Below are 18,573 nucleotides of genomic sequence, written 5' to 3'. Positions count from 1 at the left end.
ATTATTTTTTTAAACTACTCAAAATAAGCTATAATTTTTAAATTAAAATTTTAATAATCTAAAAAAATCCCCAGTCATTTCTTGATTTGTTTATCACATGGCAGTAAATAAAAAGGACACTGTTAAACAGTATACTGCATGAATAACCTTTTGAAATTTTGAAACTATAATCCTTCCAATTTAAGAATATTCAGAACTATCTTAATTGAAAACTGCAACTAAGATGAAATTCTTTAACATTAGAGAAATATATAATCTATCGTGTATATAAAACATGCATGTAATGTCACATGTTATATATAATGATATAGTTATCCTACCTTCTATATGTTATTGGTAGCTTTGCTTTTATGCAATTAACAAATCCCAAGTCATGGATATAAAAGCATAAAATAACTAGTAACGATTAATCCAAATGAATGTTCCTATAATATTTTAAAAATCTTACTTTAACTCAGCAAAATTTACTTATTTAATGTCAAGTTTACATACCTGACCTTCCAAAAACTACATCCCAAGGGGAACTAATGGGCTGTTCATCTCCTTTAGCTCCACCTTCTTTATCTGTACCTTGAATTCCAATGCCAGCCACAGTGCTCACCATCTCAGCTTCTAGGTCAATCTATAGAAATTAACACAGGTTTTATACAATGCATCTATTTCCAATAGAACATATAGAAAACATGTGCTTTATTTATACTATGTGTGAACTTATTATATATTAAAAAAACTGAGTGGTTTGTATGTAAAATAAAAAAGGAAACGTGCAACATAAATACTTTAAAAAAAGCTTAAGAAAAAAGGCTTATCAAGTACACTGTGATCTTGTTATTAAAATGCATAAAACTTAGTCCTTTTCACTTCTCTATCCATCCATTCCCCCACTTTCCTCTTACCCACTCGCCTTCATCATGCCTCTACCAAAACTGGTATTGAACTCAACTATAAAATATTTTAAAAGAAGATGACATTTGAAAATGTAAAGCAGCATCAAGAAAAACACTTCTTAAAATTAAATGTATATTTCAATTGTGCTTGGTTAGTAATTAACACATTTAGAATTTAACATGTGGCAAGCACTGACCCCATCTATCCATCCAAACTCACATATCCCTACAACTGTGATTTTGATTATTTCAGAGGAAACTGAGGCACAGATTATTAAGATCCCAACACCCCAGAGCCAGTAAGTCCAGGATCTTGGATCTGAACCACTTCCAGCTCTACTACATGCTTCTGCTTCATAAACCAAAAAACTAACGCATTCTACTGAAAAAAAAAGATACTCTGGTTTCATCTCCTGAGACTTTTCAACATCTTATGAAAATTTTCAAACACAGAGAAAAGCTGAAAGAATTTAACTTGAGTGCTTCATTTTTTCAGACCTCCGTTTTCCTTTTTTTGAGGCAAAACTTACAACAAAATGTACAAATCATAAGTGTACCATCTGATAAATTCTCAAAGATACATAAACTTGTGTAGCCCCAACGTACATAAAGATACAGAATGTTACCATCACTCCAGAAAGTTCCCTCACACCTCTTTCCAGTCATCCCCAACTCCAGTGGCAAACAGTATTAAATTTTTTTTCCCATCATAGATTAGCTGTAACTCTTCTAGGATTTCAGATAAATGAAATGATACAGTAATGAACTCTTTTTGTGAGGCTTCTTTCATTTAACATGTTTGAAATTTATTCATGTTCCTTTTGATTGCTGAATAGTATTCCATCAAAGGAATATATCACAGCTCATTTACATATTTAAAAAAATGTATTATTATTTATTTGGCTGCACTGGGTCTTAGTTGAGGCATGTAGGATCTTTAGTTGCAGCATGTGAGAACTAGCTTCCTGACCAGGGATTGAACCTGGGCCCCCTGCCTTGGGAACTCAGGGTCTTAGCCACTGGACTACCAAGTCCCTCATTTATATATTTTCTTATTGATGGACACCTGGGCTATTTCCAGCTTGGGGGCCTTTAAGTAGGGATGCTATTTACATTCTCATATAAGCCTTTTTGTGGACATGCTTTCACTTTTCTTGGGTATGTACACAGGACAGTAACTGCTATGTTATAGGGCAGGTGTATTAGCAGCTTGATATAAAAACTTCCAGAAGGTTTTCTCCAATGGTCTATCATTTTCTATTTCTACCAATAATGTATGAGAGTTCAAATTGCTCCACATCCTCGCCAACCTCTGGTATTGTTAGTCTTTTTTTTAATTGAAGGATAATTACTTTACAGAATTTTGTTGTTTTCTGTCAGACCTCAACATGAATCAGCTATAGGTATACATATATCCTCTCCCTTTTGAACTTCCCTCCCATGTCCCAGTCTTTTTAATTTTAATCATTACAGTGGATATACAGTGATATTTATTGTGGTTTGAACTCACATTTCCTTCTCAACTCACAATGTTGATCATTTTTCTATGTACTTGTGGTTACTGTCGTATCTGCTTTTGAAAAATGTTAAAATCTTTGGCTCATTTTTTATTGGGTTGTTATCCCATTTTTCAGCTGTAGATACCTTTATATTACACGGATACTAATCCTCTTCATAGATGTATTTTTGTGAATTTTTGTGACTATTTTCTGATAGACTGTGGCTTTTCACCTTAATTATTTTGTGGCTACACCATGTGGTTTGTGGGATCCTAGTTCCAATGGCACCCCACTCCAGTACTCTTGCCTGGAAAATCCCCTGGATGGAGGAGCCTGGTAGGCTGCAGTCCATAGGGTCGCAAAGAGTCGGATACGACTGGTTGACTTCACTTTCACTTTTCACTTTCATGCACTGGAGAAGGAAATGGCAACCCACTCCAGTGTTCTTGCCTGGAGAATCCCAGGAGCAGGGGAGCCTGGTGGGCTGCCGTCTATGGGGTCGCACAGAGTCGAACACGACTGAAGCGACTTAGCAGCAGCGGCAGCAGTTCCCCAACTAGGAGTTGAACTGGGCCCTCAGAAGTGAAAGCACAGAGTCCTAGCCACTGGGCCGCCAGGGAATTCCCACGGCTTTGCACTTTAACAGTAAACTTTAATAATAAGCAGAAGTTTTATAGTTAGATTAATTTGAATCTATGGGTTTTTTTCTTTTCTGATTTTTGTTACTATGTCCTGTCTTTGCGAGACCTCTACCTACATACAAGTCACAAAGATATTCCTGTACGTTTTCTTCTAAAAGCTTCATAGTTTTAGAATTTAACATTTAGATCTCTGATGCATCTTGAACTGATGCTTGCACATGGTGTGTGAAGTAGGGGTCATGTTTATTTTTTCCCCATGTGGGTATTTAGTTGTTCAAGCACAATGTGCAGAAATGACTCTCCTTTCTCCTGACTGACTGCTTTGATGCTTTTTAGAAAATCAAGTAATTGCATAGGTATATGGTTACCTCTGGGTGCTGGTTTTTTTTTTTTTTTTTTAACTGATCTATCTATCTATCCTTATGGAACTATCATATTGTCTTGATTAGTATATAGTATAGCATTAGTATAGGGTCTTGAAATCAGGTAGTACAAGTCTTTTAACTTTGTTCTTTTTCAATACTGTTTTAGATGTAATAATCCTTGGCTTGCATTTCCACATAAATTTTAGAACCCTTTTGTTAATATCTACCCAAAAAGTCTGAGGGTGTTTGGATTGGGACTGCATTAAGTCTATAGATCAATTTAGAATAAAATGAATTTTAATACTGAGTTTTGCAGTCCAATACTGAGTTAATTTTTCTCAGTTCAGTTCAGTTGCTCAGTCATGTCGGACTCCTTGTGACCCCATGGACTGCAGCACACCAGGCCTTCCTGTCCAGCATCCGCTCCCGGAGCTTGCTCAATCAAACTCATGTCCTTTGAGTCAGTGATGCCATCCAACCATCTCATTCTCGGTCGTCCCCTTCTCCTCCTGCCTTTGATCTTTCCCAGCATCAGGGCCTTTTCAAATAAGTCAGCTCTTTGCATCAAGTGGCCAAAGAATTGGAGCTTCAGCTTCAGCATCAATCTTTCCAATGAATATTCAGGACTGATTTCCTTTAGGATTGGCTGGTTTGATCTCCTTGCAGTCCAAGGGACACTCAAGACTTCACTCCAAAGACAGAAATATAGATCAATGGAACAAAATAGAAAGCCCAGAGATAAATCCACGCACCTATGGACACCTAATCTTCGACACAGGAAGCAAGAATATACAATGGAGAAAAGATAATCTCTTTAACAAGTGGTGCTGGGAAAACTGGTCAACCACTTGTAAAAGAATGAAACTAGAACACTTTCTAACACCATACACAAAAATAAACTCAAAATGGATTAAAGACCTAAACATAAGACCAGAAACTATAAAACTCCTAGACAAAAACATAGGCAAAACACTCTCTGACATACATCACAGCAGGATCTTCTATGACCCACCTCCCAGAGTATTGGAAATAAAAGCAAAAATAAACAAATGGGACCTACTCAAACTTAAAAGCTTTTGCACAACGAAGGAAACTAAACAAGGTGAAAAGACAGCCTTCAGAATGGGAGAAAAAATAGCAAATGAAGCAACTGACAAAGAACTAATCTCAAAAATATACAAGCAACTCCTGCAGCTCAATTCCAGAAAAATAAAAGACCTAATCAAAAAAGGGCCAATGAACTAAACAGACATTTCTCCAAAGAAGACATACAGATGGCTAACAAATACATGAAAAGATGTTCAACATCACTCATTATCAGAGAAATGCAAATCAAAACCACTATGAGGTACCATCTCATGCCAGTCAGAATGGCTGCGATCCAAAAGTCTACAAGCAATAAATGCTGGAGAGGGTGTGGAGAAAAGGGAACCCTCTTACACTGTTGGTGGGAATGCAAACTAGTACAGCCACTATGGAGAACAGTGTGGAGATTCCTTAAAAAACTGGAAACAGAACTGCCATATGACCCAGCAATCCCACTGTTGGGCATACACACTGAGGAAACCAGAACTGAAAGAGACACGTGTACCCCAATGTTCATCGCAGCACTGTTTATAATAGCCAGGACATGGAAGCAACCTAGATGTCCATCAGCAGAAAAATGGATAAGAAAACTGTGGTACATGTACACAATGGAATATTACTCAGCTATTAAAAAGAATTCATTTGAATCAGTTCTAATGAGGTGGATGAAACTGGAGACTATTATACAGAGTGAAGTAAGCCAGAAAGAAAAACACCAATACAGTATACTAACGCATATATATGGAATTTAGAAAGATGGTTAACGATGATCCTGTACATGAGACAGCAAAAGAGACACAGATGTATAGAACAGTCTTTTGGACTCTGTGGGAGAGGGAGAGGGTGGGATGATTTGGGAGAATGGCAGTGAAACATGTATAACATCATATGTGAAACAGATCTCCAGTCAAGGTTCAATGCATGAGACAGGGTGCTTGGGGCTGGTGCACTGGGATGACCCAGAGGGATGGGATGGGGAGGGAGGTGGGAGGGGGGTTCAGGATGGAGAACCACATGTACACCCATGGTGGATTCATGTCAATGTATGGCAAACCACTACAATAAAATTAAAAAAAAAAAAAAAAAAAAAAAAAGGGTTTACTCCAACACCACAGTTCAAAAGCATCAATTCTTCAGCGCTCAGTTTTCTTTATGGTCCAACTCTCATATCCATACATGACTACTGGAAAAATCATAGCTTTGACTAGATGGACCTTTGTTGGCAAAGTAATGTCTGTGCTTTTTAATATGCTGTCTAGGTTGGTCACAGCTTTTCTTCCAAGGAGCAAGCGTCTTCTAATTTCATGGCTGCAATCACCATCTGCAGTGACTGCAATGTTTTATAGTTATGTATTTCTAAAAATTTATTCCAATATTCTATTTTGGTTGCTAAGTAAACAGAATTTTAAAATTCCATTTCCAGTTGACTGTTACTAGTATATAAAAATATGGATCTTTTTACATTGACTTTGTAGTTTGTAACCTTCCCAAATTCACTTATTAGTTCGAGTAACACTGTATAGATTACTTTGTAAGATTGTATAGATATATATAGGAAATATATAGATATATCTATATATCTATATATAATCTTACTTTGTAAGATTGTCTAGATACAATCTTCTATGTACATGACATGTCTCTGGCAAATAGTTGTTTTTCTTCCTTTTTATCCTATATGCCTTCTATTCCTCTTTTTTGCCTCATTATAATGGCTAGTACTTTCAGTACAATGTTTAATAGGCATGATGAATGTGATCATGCCTTGTCTTGTTCCCAAAAGTATTCAATACTTTGCATTAAGTGTAGCTGTAAGCTTTTTGTAGATGATATTTATCCTATTGCAGACACTCATTTCCATTTCAAGTTTATTAACTTTAACATGATTAAATGTTTTCCAGTGTTTTTCTGAATCTAGTAAAGCATCAGATGGCTATTTCATTCTGTTATTATGGTAAATTACATTGATTTATTTTGGTGATATCCTCTTGTATTATTTTTGGTAGCTGCTCTATAATCTTCTGAAATTATAAAAAATGTTCATCAATGTAATTTTATATTTTTATTGCAACACATAATCTGCACAAATACAAAAGGCAGCCAGGGATGGGTTCTTGAAATAGATCTTGATTTAAGACTTCCCTGGTGGCTCAGGTGGTAAAGCATCTGCCTACAATGTGGGAGACCTGGGTTCAATCCCTGGGTCAGGAATATCCCCTGGAGAAGGAAATGGCAACCCACTCCAGTACTCATCTGGAAAATCCCATTGACGGAGGAGTGTGGTAGGCTACAGTCCATGGGGTTGCAAAGAGTCGGACACGATTGAGCGACTTCACTTTCACTTTCACTCTTTTTTCACAGAAACTGATAGGATAGTTTAAAAATTCCTCTTGGAGAAAGCCTGGGCCTAGGTAATGTTATAGGAGTTTTAAAAAATATTCAAAAACCATTAATTCCTATGTGAGGCAAATTATTCAAAAAAAAAACAGAAAAAAAACTCACTTGATGAGATCAGTATGACCTTGATTCCAAAATCAGGTGAGAACAGTACAAGAAAATATAGAATTTATGAATATGAATTTTATAACATTGAATGTAATTTTGGATAATCAAATCTAATTTGGCTTTTAAAAAAAATCATGATTAGGTAAGTTTTATTCCAGGGATAAAAAGATGACTCAACATCAAATACACCTAATAATATAATTCATCACATTAGTATACTACGGGCAAAAAACTATACAATTATTTCCATAAATACAGAAAATGCATTTAATAAAATTATATAATAATTCTTAGTAACTAAGAGAAAATTTCTTAACTTCATAAATATTTTATTTCCCAAAGCTACAGAAAATGCATGTAAACTTCTGGAGAAAGTTTACTTGCATTCTATTTAAGACTATGAGCATGACAAGATATCTACTATTACCATAATGCTTAAAAGCAATATAATAAAAGGTAATGAAGTATAAAAATGAAAAGGGAAAAGATAAAACTGTTGTGTGTTTTTTTCACATGAGAAAGTATATATTCACATGAGAAAGAAACAGAAGTTTTTGCAGAAATGACTAAGTTGATCCTAAAATTCTTGTAGAACTGAGAGGGATTCAGGAACAGTCAAAAAATGTTGACAAAGAAATAAGTAGGAAGACTCATACTTTCTGATTGCACAACTTATTAAGTTATGGCAATCAAAAAAACAGTGTGATATTACCATAAAGACAGAAAAACAGACCAATGGAATAGACGTGAAAGTCTGGAAATAAACCCATGCATGTATGAATAATTGATTTTCTAAAGGCTGCCAAGACTACTCAAAGGAGAAAGAACAGTCTCTTCCATAAATGGTTCTGGGATAACTGGATGTCCACATGTAAAAGAATGAAGTTGAACCCTTAGCTATGACAAGTCTAGACAGCATATTAAAAAGGAGAGACAAAGGTCCATCTAGTCAAAGGTATGGTTTTTCCAGTACTCACGTATGGATATAACAGTTGGACCATAAAGAAGGATGAGCACTGAAGAACTGATGCTTTTGAACTGTGGTGCTGGAGAAGACTACTGAGAGTCCCTTGGACTGCAAAGTGATCAAACCAGGCCATCCTAAAGGAAATCAGTCCTAAATATTCATCGGAAGGGCTGATGCTGAAGCTGAAACTCCAATCCTTTGGCCACCTGATGCAAAGAACTGACTCACTGGAAAAGACCCTGATGCTGGGAAAGATTGAAGGCAGGAGGAGAAGGGGACAAGAGAGGATGAGATGGTTGGATGGCATCACCAATTCAATGAACATGAGTATGAGTGAGCTCCAGGAGATGGTGAAGGACAGTGAAGCCTGGCGCACTGCAGTCCATGGGGTCACAAAGAGTCGGACTGAGTGAGTGAACAACAACAACAACCCCAAAGAAATAAAAATGTATGCCCACACAAAACTTCTATGTGAATTATTGGTAATAGCCAAAAACTGGAAACACCCTAAATGTCACCAACTGGTTACTGGATAAAATGTGGTTTATACATGCAATGGAATGCTCTTCAGCAGTATAAAGGAACTGCTGACATGCTGCATCATCAGTGAACCTCAAAAACATTACACAGAATGAAAGAAGCCAGACACACAGACCATACATTATATGATTCTATTTATATAAATGTTCAAAAGAGGCAAATTTATATAGAAACTGGGGGATGGAAATGGGGATTAATTATAACTAGGTATGAGGGTTCTTACTAGGAAGATGAAAATGTTCTAAAAATGATTTATGATAATGGTTTCACAACTTGTTAAATTTACTAAAAATTCCTAAATTATATACTTGAAATGGGTGACCTTTATTCTATGGAAAATATATCACAATAAAGTTCTTAAAATACTACAGATTTTATAAGGTCACAAACAAATAAAATACAGGTTTTATAACAAACAAATAAATAGATGTCACAAACAAATAAAAAGATGTGAATTAAACACATCAGAAAGGCTGCCTATAGGTGTACTTATGTACAGGGAATGGCAGGGGAGACAGAAATGGACATGAAGAGGAATTTACAAAAGTAACTAAATTATTTCTAACAAGAAACAGGCTGACATGGAACAATGATGTTCATGAGGTATAAATATAGGAGTATGGTCCACCCTCTGCAAATGAGATCTTAAAAATGTAAAATAAACATTTTTATAGATTTAAAAAGAGAGGAAGAAATAATTCTACATCATTTCTATTTTTTGAAGATACTAAACTTCGAAGAGTTGACTCATTGGAAAAGACTCTGATGCTGGGAGGGATTGGGGGCAGGAGAAGGGGATGACAAAGGATGAGATGGCTGGATAGTATCACTGACTCGATGGACGTTGAGTCTGAGTGAACTCCGGAAGTTGGTGATGGACAGGGAGGCCTGGCGTGCTGTGATTCATGGGGTCGCAAAGAGTTGGACACGACTGAGCAACTGAACTGAACTGAACTGAAACTGTCATAAAATATAAAAATGACTCCAAGTAACCTGTATTTCTTATGATGATTATGCTATCAATACTCTAAAACCCACTAAGTTTTAAAGCAAGAGAAATTAACGTGTAATCAAAAAAGGACAAGTATTCCCTCTACCTTGTGGGCTAAATACCTTACTACTTCATTATTCTCTTTGATATCTACGATACTATGAATTTTAGAAGCACAGACCCAAAAAAGATAATGATAAAGAAATACTGACCTTTAAGGAGCAACATAAAATCACGGTTGCCCAAAGTACACAACGTTAAGTTATTAGTCCTATGAAAAGTTCTGCTAAATAGGGCTTCTTGGTCAAGTAAGTTTAGAAATATTGCACACATATCCCCCCACTAATGTATGCACAATATATGGCATATTAAAATCTAAGAAATTTCTCTAAGATGTTTAAAAAACAAATCTGCTTTAATTTACAAAGCCACAAAATCTTTTTCTCATGTAACATCTTTTCATATTAGGATGAATATACACTTTAGAAAATGCTTCATTCAACAGATGTTACTTGCTCATAAATTTATTCAATAAATATCTATTAAATACACCTACTGTGGGCCAGGCTCTGTTTCAGGTGCTTAGGATTTCAGTAGTAAAGAAAACAAATTTCACGCCTGTGTGGGGATTTACACTACAGTGATTATTATCATTATATGTTCTACATGTTTTTTCCTATTTTATGTATGATTATCAACTAAGTATATTAGTTGACAATTTTGTCAATATAAATAGGCAAAAACATCGATAGAGAGAAATAGTGAGAAAAGCAAGGGAAGTGCCTGAAATAGTATGTTCAGACAGAATGGGTTAGATGAACTTATTTTCCAAATAGATGGCACATTAAAGACCAATAAATTACAGCCAAAATACTCATCAGTAAGAAATGCTTAAAATAACTAGGTAATACTGTACAGTCATATTCATATGACTAATATGGGAAAAAAAAGTTAAAGAAGAATGCAAAAATTATGTATATTCGTTATGATTCCATTTGTTTAAAAAAGAAGATTCTCTAAAGACAAAATTAATTTGCATATGAGTAGAAAACTTCTGAAGACACAAATTTTAACAGTCGTTGGTTATCACTGCTGCTGCTGCTGCTGCTAAGTCGCTTCAGTCGTGTCCGACTCTGTGCGACCCCATAGATGGCAGCCCACCAGGCTTCCCCGTCCCTGGGATTCTCTAGGCAAGAACACTGGAGTCCACTAGGGAGCCCAAGTAGATCACTGGGGACTTTTTAAATCTTTAAGTATGACATCGTTTAAAAAAAAACGAGATCATATATTACTACTATAATGAGACTAAAAAAATATTTAAGTCTAATTGACACATAAGTATTCCCAGAGAAAACATAAGAGCTGAAGGGAGGCAGGAGTGTTTGCTTTTTCCCTAGATTTGAGAAAATTTAACTGAAAAGGGACAAAGCATCACTTTACAAACTGATTAAGAAAATACCTCAAATTGAGGAGCCTTAGGGTGATTAGGCACATGAGCTTGAAATAAAGGATTAAGAAAAGGACCTGATTTGCCCTCTGTGACAATATGCTGACACACAGAAAAGCAAGTCACAGAAGAATAAAGGTAAAGCAAGTGCCTCTGAGGAAAGCGTGATCTGAAATATTTAAGCAACACCCTCTCATTTCAAGTAGTTATGTAGCAAGCATATATGTTTTTCTGATTAGAAGTATTAAAACTTTATTTAAAATGGAAAATTACCTTTCTTATAAGGTGATTTTCTGTATCTGCCACATATATGATATTATTCATTATGGCTACACCTTGTGGTGAGTTAAAACTTGACTCTGAAAAGATTCCATCTTTTCTTCCAGGGTTGGGTCCTAAAAGACAAAACAACCATAAAAGAAAATTTTTCTTATCTCAAAGTAAAACAAGCAAACAAAACCCCCCAAACAAAAACTTATATTTAAAGCTGGGATTTTAATATAAATGATACTTCTGCAGTCCATGGGGTCGGAAAGAGTCGGACATGGCTGAGCCACTGAACAACAACCACCACCTAAAAACTAAACTGTTTCCCAAGATATCTGTTTTTCTCAGGAATACGTTTTGCAAGTGAAAGGACTTACTAGATAATGGTTACTAGAACACTTTAGTAGTTTGTATCAGAAGAAATTAATTCAAAAGGCATCTATTACCTAGACTAGAAAGAATTAAAAATAATTTAAATCTTTCAGCATCTAGATGAATGATTTTTAACAATTTTGGAAGATAAACTCCTTTGATGATAACAATGAAAATTATGAGCCCTTCCCTTACAAAAATACACATGCTCATTAAATGTCTGGAGAAGGAAATGGCACCCCACTCCAGTACTCTTGCCTGGAGAATCCCATGGATGGAGGAGCCTGGTAGGCTACAGTCCATGGGGTCACTAAGAGTCGGGCACGACTGAGCGACTTCGCTTTCCCCTTTCACTTTCACGCACTGGAGAAGGAAATGGCAACCCAATCCAGTGTTCTTGCCCGGAGAATCCCAGGGACAGAGGAGCCTGGTGGGCTGCTGTCTACGGGGGTCGCACAGAGTCGGACACGACTGAAGTGCCTTAGCAACAGCAGCATTAAATGTCACCAACAATTTCAAGGGGTTCACAGGTCATGAGGATCATTCAAGCATTTCTTAATAGCCCATGAATCCCAACTTAACAGACTTGGTTTAAACCCCAGCTCTACTTAGCTGCTGATCTAGGCAAGTTCTGTGTGACAAAAGTTTACAAACGTTTCTCTTCTGTAAAACAAAACTAATAATATACCTAACTTATAGCACTGTGTACATTAATACAGGTAAAGAGCTCAGAATAATGCCAGGCATATTATGTTTGTTATTATTAATAACACTATTATTGTTGATGATGAGAACTCTCTGAGGGGGAAAAAAAAGGAGAGTACTGTGGTCACTTCAGACTGGAGAGTACTGTGTACTATATAACCCATATATTCTTGAGCCACATTAGCAGAGTAAAAGATCTAGTAGAATGAGACCACCACCACCAAGAATCTTCTAAAGCACATCTGATCAGTATCTCCTGAGTGTATCTGACCACAAAATTCTCTTTTAAAACTTGCAGAATAACTATAAATTTATCAGAAGATAACAGTATTTCTAGAAACATGTTTGGAAAAGGTAGTTTGCTGCTGGTTTCTCTGTTTAACAAAGAATATCCATCTAAACTATTTTGAAAATTTTAGAAGCTATTAAAAAGCTTTTAATTATTTAAATGTAACTTGCTATAACACATGTTTTTGAGTAACAATTCTCTGCCTGTTACAAATTAAAATACAAAGTTGCCAAAGCAAAATAAACAGAACACACACATACTCTAACAGAAACAACAAATGCCTTCAAGAGCTAAGGGAATATTATCCTGGCATAATAAGAACAGCCCCAGGGCTGAGTGTATGATTAGTTTATTTGCATCCTACCTTATGTACTAACAGTGCATGTGTGACTAAATCAAGACCGCTAAGAGATGAATTACTTTTCTCTTTGACTAATACGTTGTTGGATGTCATTTCAGCCTGGGTGAGCAGGATTAATAGTGTACTTAGTAGAGATTATTAATTACATAAGATGTCAGTAAGAGCCCTTTTTAGATACAGACCAGGGACATATGGAAGAAAATGACCTACGCCTATATGATACTTTTATTTTGCTACAACCAAAGGCAATGGATTCAAAAGTATGCTTAAGTTCTTATGGAAGGAGAGAAAGGTATAATATTATACAAATCCTAGGTTATTTATTTTATAATCTAAGTCTCAAGTTCTTAGGGTTTAATCTTGGTCTTAAAAAAGATATGGCTGTATTTTGATGGAAAGGGAAATATAATACTTCCATATAAAATGCCACAAATCTAAAATGTATACAATATTTTCATAAGATACAATAAAGTGACAGTTTTTTGAAAAAACAAGATGGAATATACAGATATACTTGAAAATTATACAAAAGATTTCCTCCTTTTGATCTTAACGGAATTTTTTTTGGGTAGTTTTGGTTGTTTTTGAGGAAGTGAGAAGACATTAATTCAGATACCCCACATTAATTAACAAAATAATTTCTGATGAAGTTAACAGTCAATGTATATTGCCCTTCTATAGTTATTTATAAATTTCCATTTTAACACATTTCTCTGAATAATTTTTACATATATAATGTAAAATACATTATATATCATAATCAGCAAACTTTACCTCCAATGCTGTACTGAATTTGTCCATTCTTCCAGACGACCAAAATTCTGTGATGTCCAGTGTCTGCTATTACCAATCTATTAGAAACATGGTCCACTGTTATTTTGCCAGGAAACAGCAATGGTGAAGGTGGCAAGGAATCTTTATAGAGTTTTATTCCAATTTTATTAGCTCTGATCTGTCCCCTGTCTTTGTAATACTTTAAAGCTATTGAAGTATATAAAAATAATTTCTCTTTATGTCCTTCTCCAATCAAAGAAAACAACATGTTTCCACGGGGTCCGAGTATGATCAGAGTTGGCCAGCAGGAAACTTCTAGTTCTTGCCAAAGGCTGGCATCTGCATCATTAACCACAGGGTGGGTGATGTTGTATCGAAGAACAGCACTCCTAATGTTATCCAGGACTTTTTCATTTGGAAACTTGGCCGAGTGAACACCAACAATCAGAAGACCATCTAAATGTGAAAAATTAAAAGTTGAACATTATTAAGTATTAAAATTTGACTATCACCATCCATATATTAGGGTTGGGGTCATTAATAAGTATAAACAGATAAAAAAGAGAAAAGATAGGACTAAATTAGTATCTTCAACTGTATTTAAACTCATGAATAAAAAATTAACATTTACATCTAAACTCAATCTTGATAACTACATAAAAACCACATATGATCAAAATCATGTAGCAACTTTAAGTTTAAAACCCTGTGTCCTTTATCTAGATAAAGCTTTAAAATAATTTTTTATCTTATTAGAAAGATGTTGAAATTTTGTAACCTTTTCCCACCTATTTTAAGCTCCTTTAAAATTCACAAAGACTATGACTGCTTTCTGCTGGTACTGATTGTCACATTATCCTCTTAAATTTTTCTGATCTAACTACATCATAGATTAACAGAATGAACAGGAACAAGATGTTTCCATAAGGTCCTTGACTTATTTAAAATTCCTACTGTATAGCTCTTAGAACAGACGATATTATAGACAGCAGAACTGCTGAAAATTAAAAACAATATATTTCTTTTACCTAATCAATATAGCATGTCAAGAAAATAATACAGGAAAAAAAAAAAGTATGAAGTGTTAGGCTAGATTCAGAGAAAAACTCAGTATTGACTACCAACGTGATAGAGGTAATAATAGCCATATAAATTAGAATCTCCCAACATATTCATTAAAAACTATACAAACCAGTATGAAGAAAAAATAAAACCACACAAATTGGGAGGTCTAAGTACCAGACAGCCCATCCTTCCATTACAAGTAATAACTCCAAATCAAAGCACATACATAGACACATGCCTGACGAATAGTAAACAAAAGCAGGTAGACTGCTAGAGAGGGGTCAGAACTTGGAAAAGCAAGTTACAGGAGGGCGAGTTTTCAGCTGTATTTTGTTTCCCCTTTCACAGCTTTGCACTGAGAATGGACCCCAGTGAGCCTGTGGAACAGTTTCAGATCTATTATACATGCAACAGGAATCTTAGGAGAGGAGCAAGAGACGGGGGCAGAAAAAAATACATAACACCAGAACTTCCAAAATGTGATTAAAGATATAAATTCACAGAATTCAAGAAGGTTAGTACACCTTAAGGAAGAGAAACTGAAAAAAACCCATGCCTACACACATCATTAAGTTCTGAAAACCAAAGATTAAAAAAACCCACAAATGTCTTGAAGCAGCTGCAGAAAAAAAAGACAGGGTGATGAGTGGTGCCTGGAAAACCAGGCAGAAGGCAGTGGGGGAGTGGGAAGGCCTGCACACTTGCAATACACTATATGTCAGATACGCAGCAATAAAGTTCTTTAAAAAACAGAATAAGCTCCCTGAAGTCAAATTCTGGCTTTACTACTTGCTGAGTTACCTCGGGCATGGCACTAAATCTCTCTGTGTATCAGTTTTCTTATTTGTAAAATGGGAAAATGACAGTAGATTGCCTCACAGGTCAGCTTTAAGGATATAGAGATAATCTGTATAAGACATTTAGCATAGTACCTGCTGCTGCTGCTGCTGCTGCTAAGTCACTTCCTTCAGTCGTGTCCGACTCTGTGCTACCCCACAGACGGCAGCCCACCAGGCTCCCCCGTCCCTGGGATTCTCCAGGCAAGAACACTGGAGTGGGTTGCCATTTCCTTCTCCAATGCATGAAAGTGAAAAGTGAAAGGGAAGTCACTCAGTCGTGTCCGACTCTTAGCGACCTCATGGACTGCAGCCTACCAGGCTCCTCCATCCATGGGATTTTCCAGGCAAGAGTACTGGAGTGGGGTGCCATTGCCTTCTCCAGCATAGTACCTAGTACAATGGAAAACTGTAAAACCTCAACAAATGTTCACTATTATTATTTTTTTAAGTTATAAGTACAAAGATAATCAATAAAAGAGAAATATAACATTTTCTATGTATCAAAAGAAATTAGTAATGTAAAACAGGAAAAAAGCATATCATGTTGAAAAACAACAAATAAAACCTAATATACAAAATAACACATAACTATACATAATAATACTTAAAAATAAATGTGAATGGGTTTAATTCATCTATTAAAAAGATTCGGACACATTCTGTACTTCAGAGACACATCGAAAACAAAGTGAACCAGAAAGCAAAAACTAAAGATATGGGAAAACATATGTGGGCAAATGAAAGGATAGGAACAGAAGGGTGTAATTCTGGTAAGTAGGATATATCTGGGAGAAGGAAATGGCAACCCAGTCCAGTATTCTTGCCTAGAGAATCCCGTGGACAGAGGAGCCTGGTGGGCTGCTGTCCATGGGGTTGCAGAGTCGGACACGACTGAAGCACCTTAGCACGCATGCATGCATTGGAGAAAGAAATGGCAGCCCACTCCAGTGTTCTTGCCTGGAGAATCCCAGGGACAGGGGAGCCTGGTGGGCTGCTGTCTATGGGGTCGCAGAGTCGGACACGACTGAAACGACTTAGCGGCAGCAGTAGGATATATCTGACAAGGTAGATGTCAATCCTCACAGCATTAAACAAAGGAAGAAATTTTTTCATGTGAAAAGCATTTACAAACAAAGATAAAACAACTAGGAATACCCCCAAGCAATAAGGGAAGCAACTTATAAATAAATCAGACACACTCCGATTATAAAAAATACACTTTCCTCTCAAGTGTACATGGGATATTTATAAATACTGATCACAAAGAAAGGATTATAAAGATAACATTCTAAACCACAATACAGTAAAGCTGGTATTATTAACAAAAAAATTGTCTTTTGTTTCAGAAAAACTCCACCATTCTTGCATGTTTCTCCTTTACTCCTACACTAATACCACTTCCAGCACGGCTGACACCAGATGGGTGGGTGTTTCCCCCACACTAGGCAACTCTTTGCGACAACTTTTGGGTGTTCTCAATTCTAACACGGGGACAGTCACTCACAAGACTGCCCTCCCACTTCTGATGACAACAGCAAGTCATAGGTCCCCACGCTACCCACACTTGTGTTCAACTTGGCTACAAATCAGACTTCCATGACCCTTCCTTTGGATTATTTGCTACAATAACAGAACTCAGAGAAACACTTATGCTTTACTGGTTTATTGTACAAGAGTATGATAAAACATACAGCCAAACATCCAGATGGAAGAGCGAACATAAGGCGAGGTATGTGGGAAGGGGTGCAGAGCTTCCACGTGCACTCCCAGCCTGCCACTACCCCAGCTCCTCCTGTGTTCCCCAACTTAAGTTCTTTGAGCTCTATAGCCTTGGAAATTTTAAAAAGGCTTCATCACAGAGGCATGGTCCATCATTAACTCCATTTCCAGCCTCTTCACCTCTCTGAAGAAGAGGGATGGGAGGTGGGGTGGTAGAGGCCTGAACTAATCAAGCTCCTCATCATGGCCAAGAAAAGAAAATAAATCAGAAGTAATAAAGATAAACAAGAAATTCATGAGACACGTAAATCAGAAGTAAGTAATAAAGATAAACAAGAAATTCATGAGACACAAATTTTTTTAAAAAATTCAGCATTCACGCATTCACTCCTGACAAAAAAATATAAAAAACTGAAAAACAGAAAATAGGAACTGATGGGTATTTTCTTTCAGTAGGAAAGTTAACCTTAATCACATTTATTGATGTGGTTTGTCGATCAGACCTTTTGTATTTCTCTATACTGTAATTAGTGTACATTATGTTACAGTGTGTTTCTCTATTTGGTATGCCCATTTTCCTTCTTTTTTAAAGATTTTTTGGGGGTTTTAGGAAGGTCTGTATTTTTGTTCCAGTGGCTATTTTCTATTAATATTTTTTATCATATTATAAAAGTATTAATTCCCATTTTTATAATCTTTTATGATCTTGTGTATCATCTTTAAATGGTATCCTTTAACTGCCACTTATTACCTATACAGTTATCAATAGTCTGTTTCCCCACTTTCCCTTTTATTTCCATTTTTCTTTAGTTGCATTCTTTCTAATTCTGTCAGAATATATGATTTTATATTATTCTTCACCTCTTGGGTTCTAGTCTGCTGATTTAGCTAGGTTGGAACTCTTCCAGTAGTCTATTCCCCATCTAGTTCTGGGTTATCCTGGACCACGAGATATTTTGAGAGAGAACTGGAAGGTTAAAAGGCAGCAGCAGCCCGATCCTCTCCGTGGGAAGGCGGGTGCAGGGCACCAGGCACCAGGGCACCAGTGTACACACTCTCCTCCTCTGTGGGCTCACCCAGAGGGCTGTGGGGGAGCGGCGGGGCCCCCGGCAGCTGCACCAGCTTTGGCCAGATCTCCTCCCTTGGCGTGTCCAACTCCCGGGCCAGGTTGAGCTGTTAGCTCCATGATGAAGTGAACAAACATATTCTGCTGGTCAACTCATTACTTCAGTTGGAAGCTTACATGGGCTCCAG

At 36.4% G+C, this 18,573-nt stretch overlaps 1 protein-coding gene across 1 annotated transcript in view; it reads right to left on the bottom strand.

Moving 5' to 3' along the window:
• NHLRC2 (NHL repeat containing 2) overlaps nt 1-18,573 on the bottom strand; it is a 62,382-nt gene that overhangs the window by 27,234 nt on the left and 16,575 nt on the right. Inside the window, exons 3-5 of the mRNA XM_006043981.4 lie at nt 13,697-14,152; nt 11,202-11,323; nt 493-622 (exon numbers count right to left, since the gene is read on the bottom strand). Coding sequence (XP_006044043.3) covers nt 493-622; nt 11,202-11,323; nt 13,697-14,152 — 708 coding nt within the window. The remainder of the gene's footprint in view (nt 1-492; nt 623-11,201; nt 11,324-13,696; nt 14,153-18,573) is intronic.

Source organism: Bubalus bubalis, chromosome 23 (genome assembly GCF_019923935.1).
Source record: "Bubalus bubalis isolate 160015118507 breed Murrah chromosome 23, NDDB_SH_1, whole genome shotgun sequence".
NCBI classification, from domain to species: domain Eukaryota; kingdom Metazoa; phylum Chordata; class Mammalia; order Artiodactyla; family Bovidae; genus Bubalus; species Bubalus bubalis.
The sequence above is the reverse complement of the archived record's forward strand: the minus strand, read 5'-3'. Positions and strand labels throughout refer to the sequence as shown.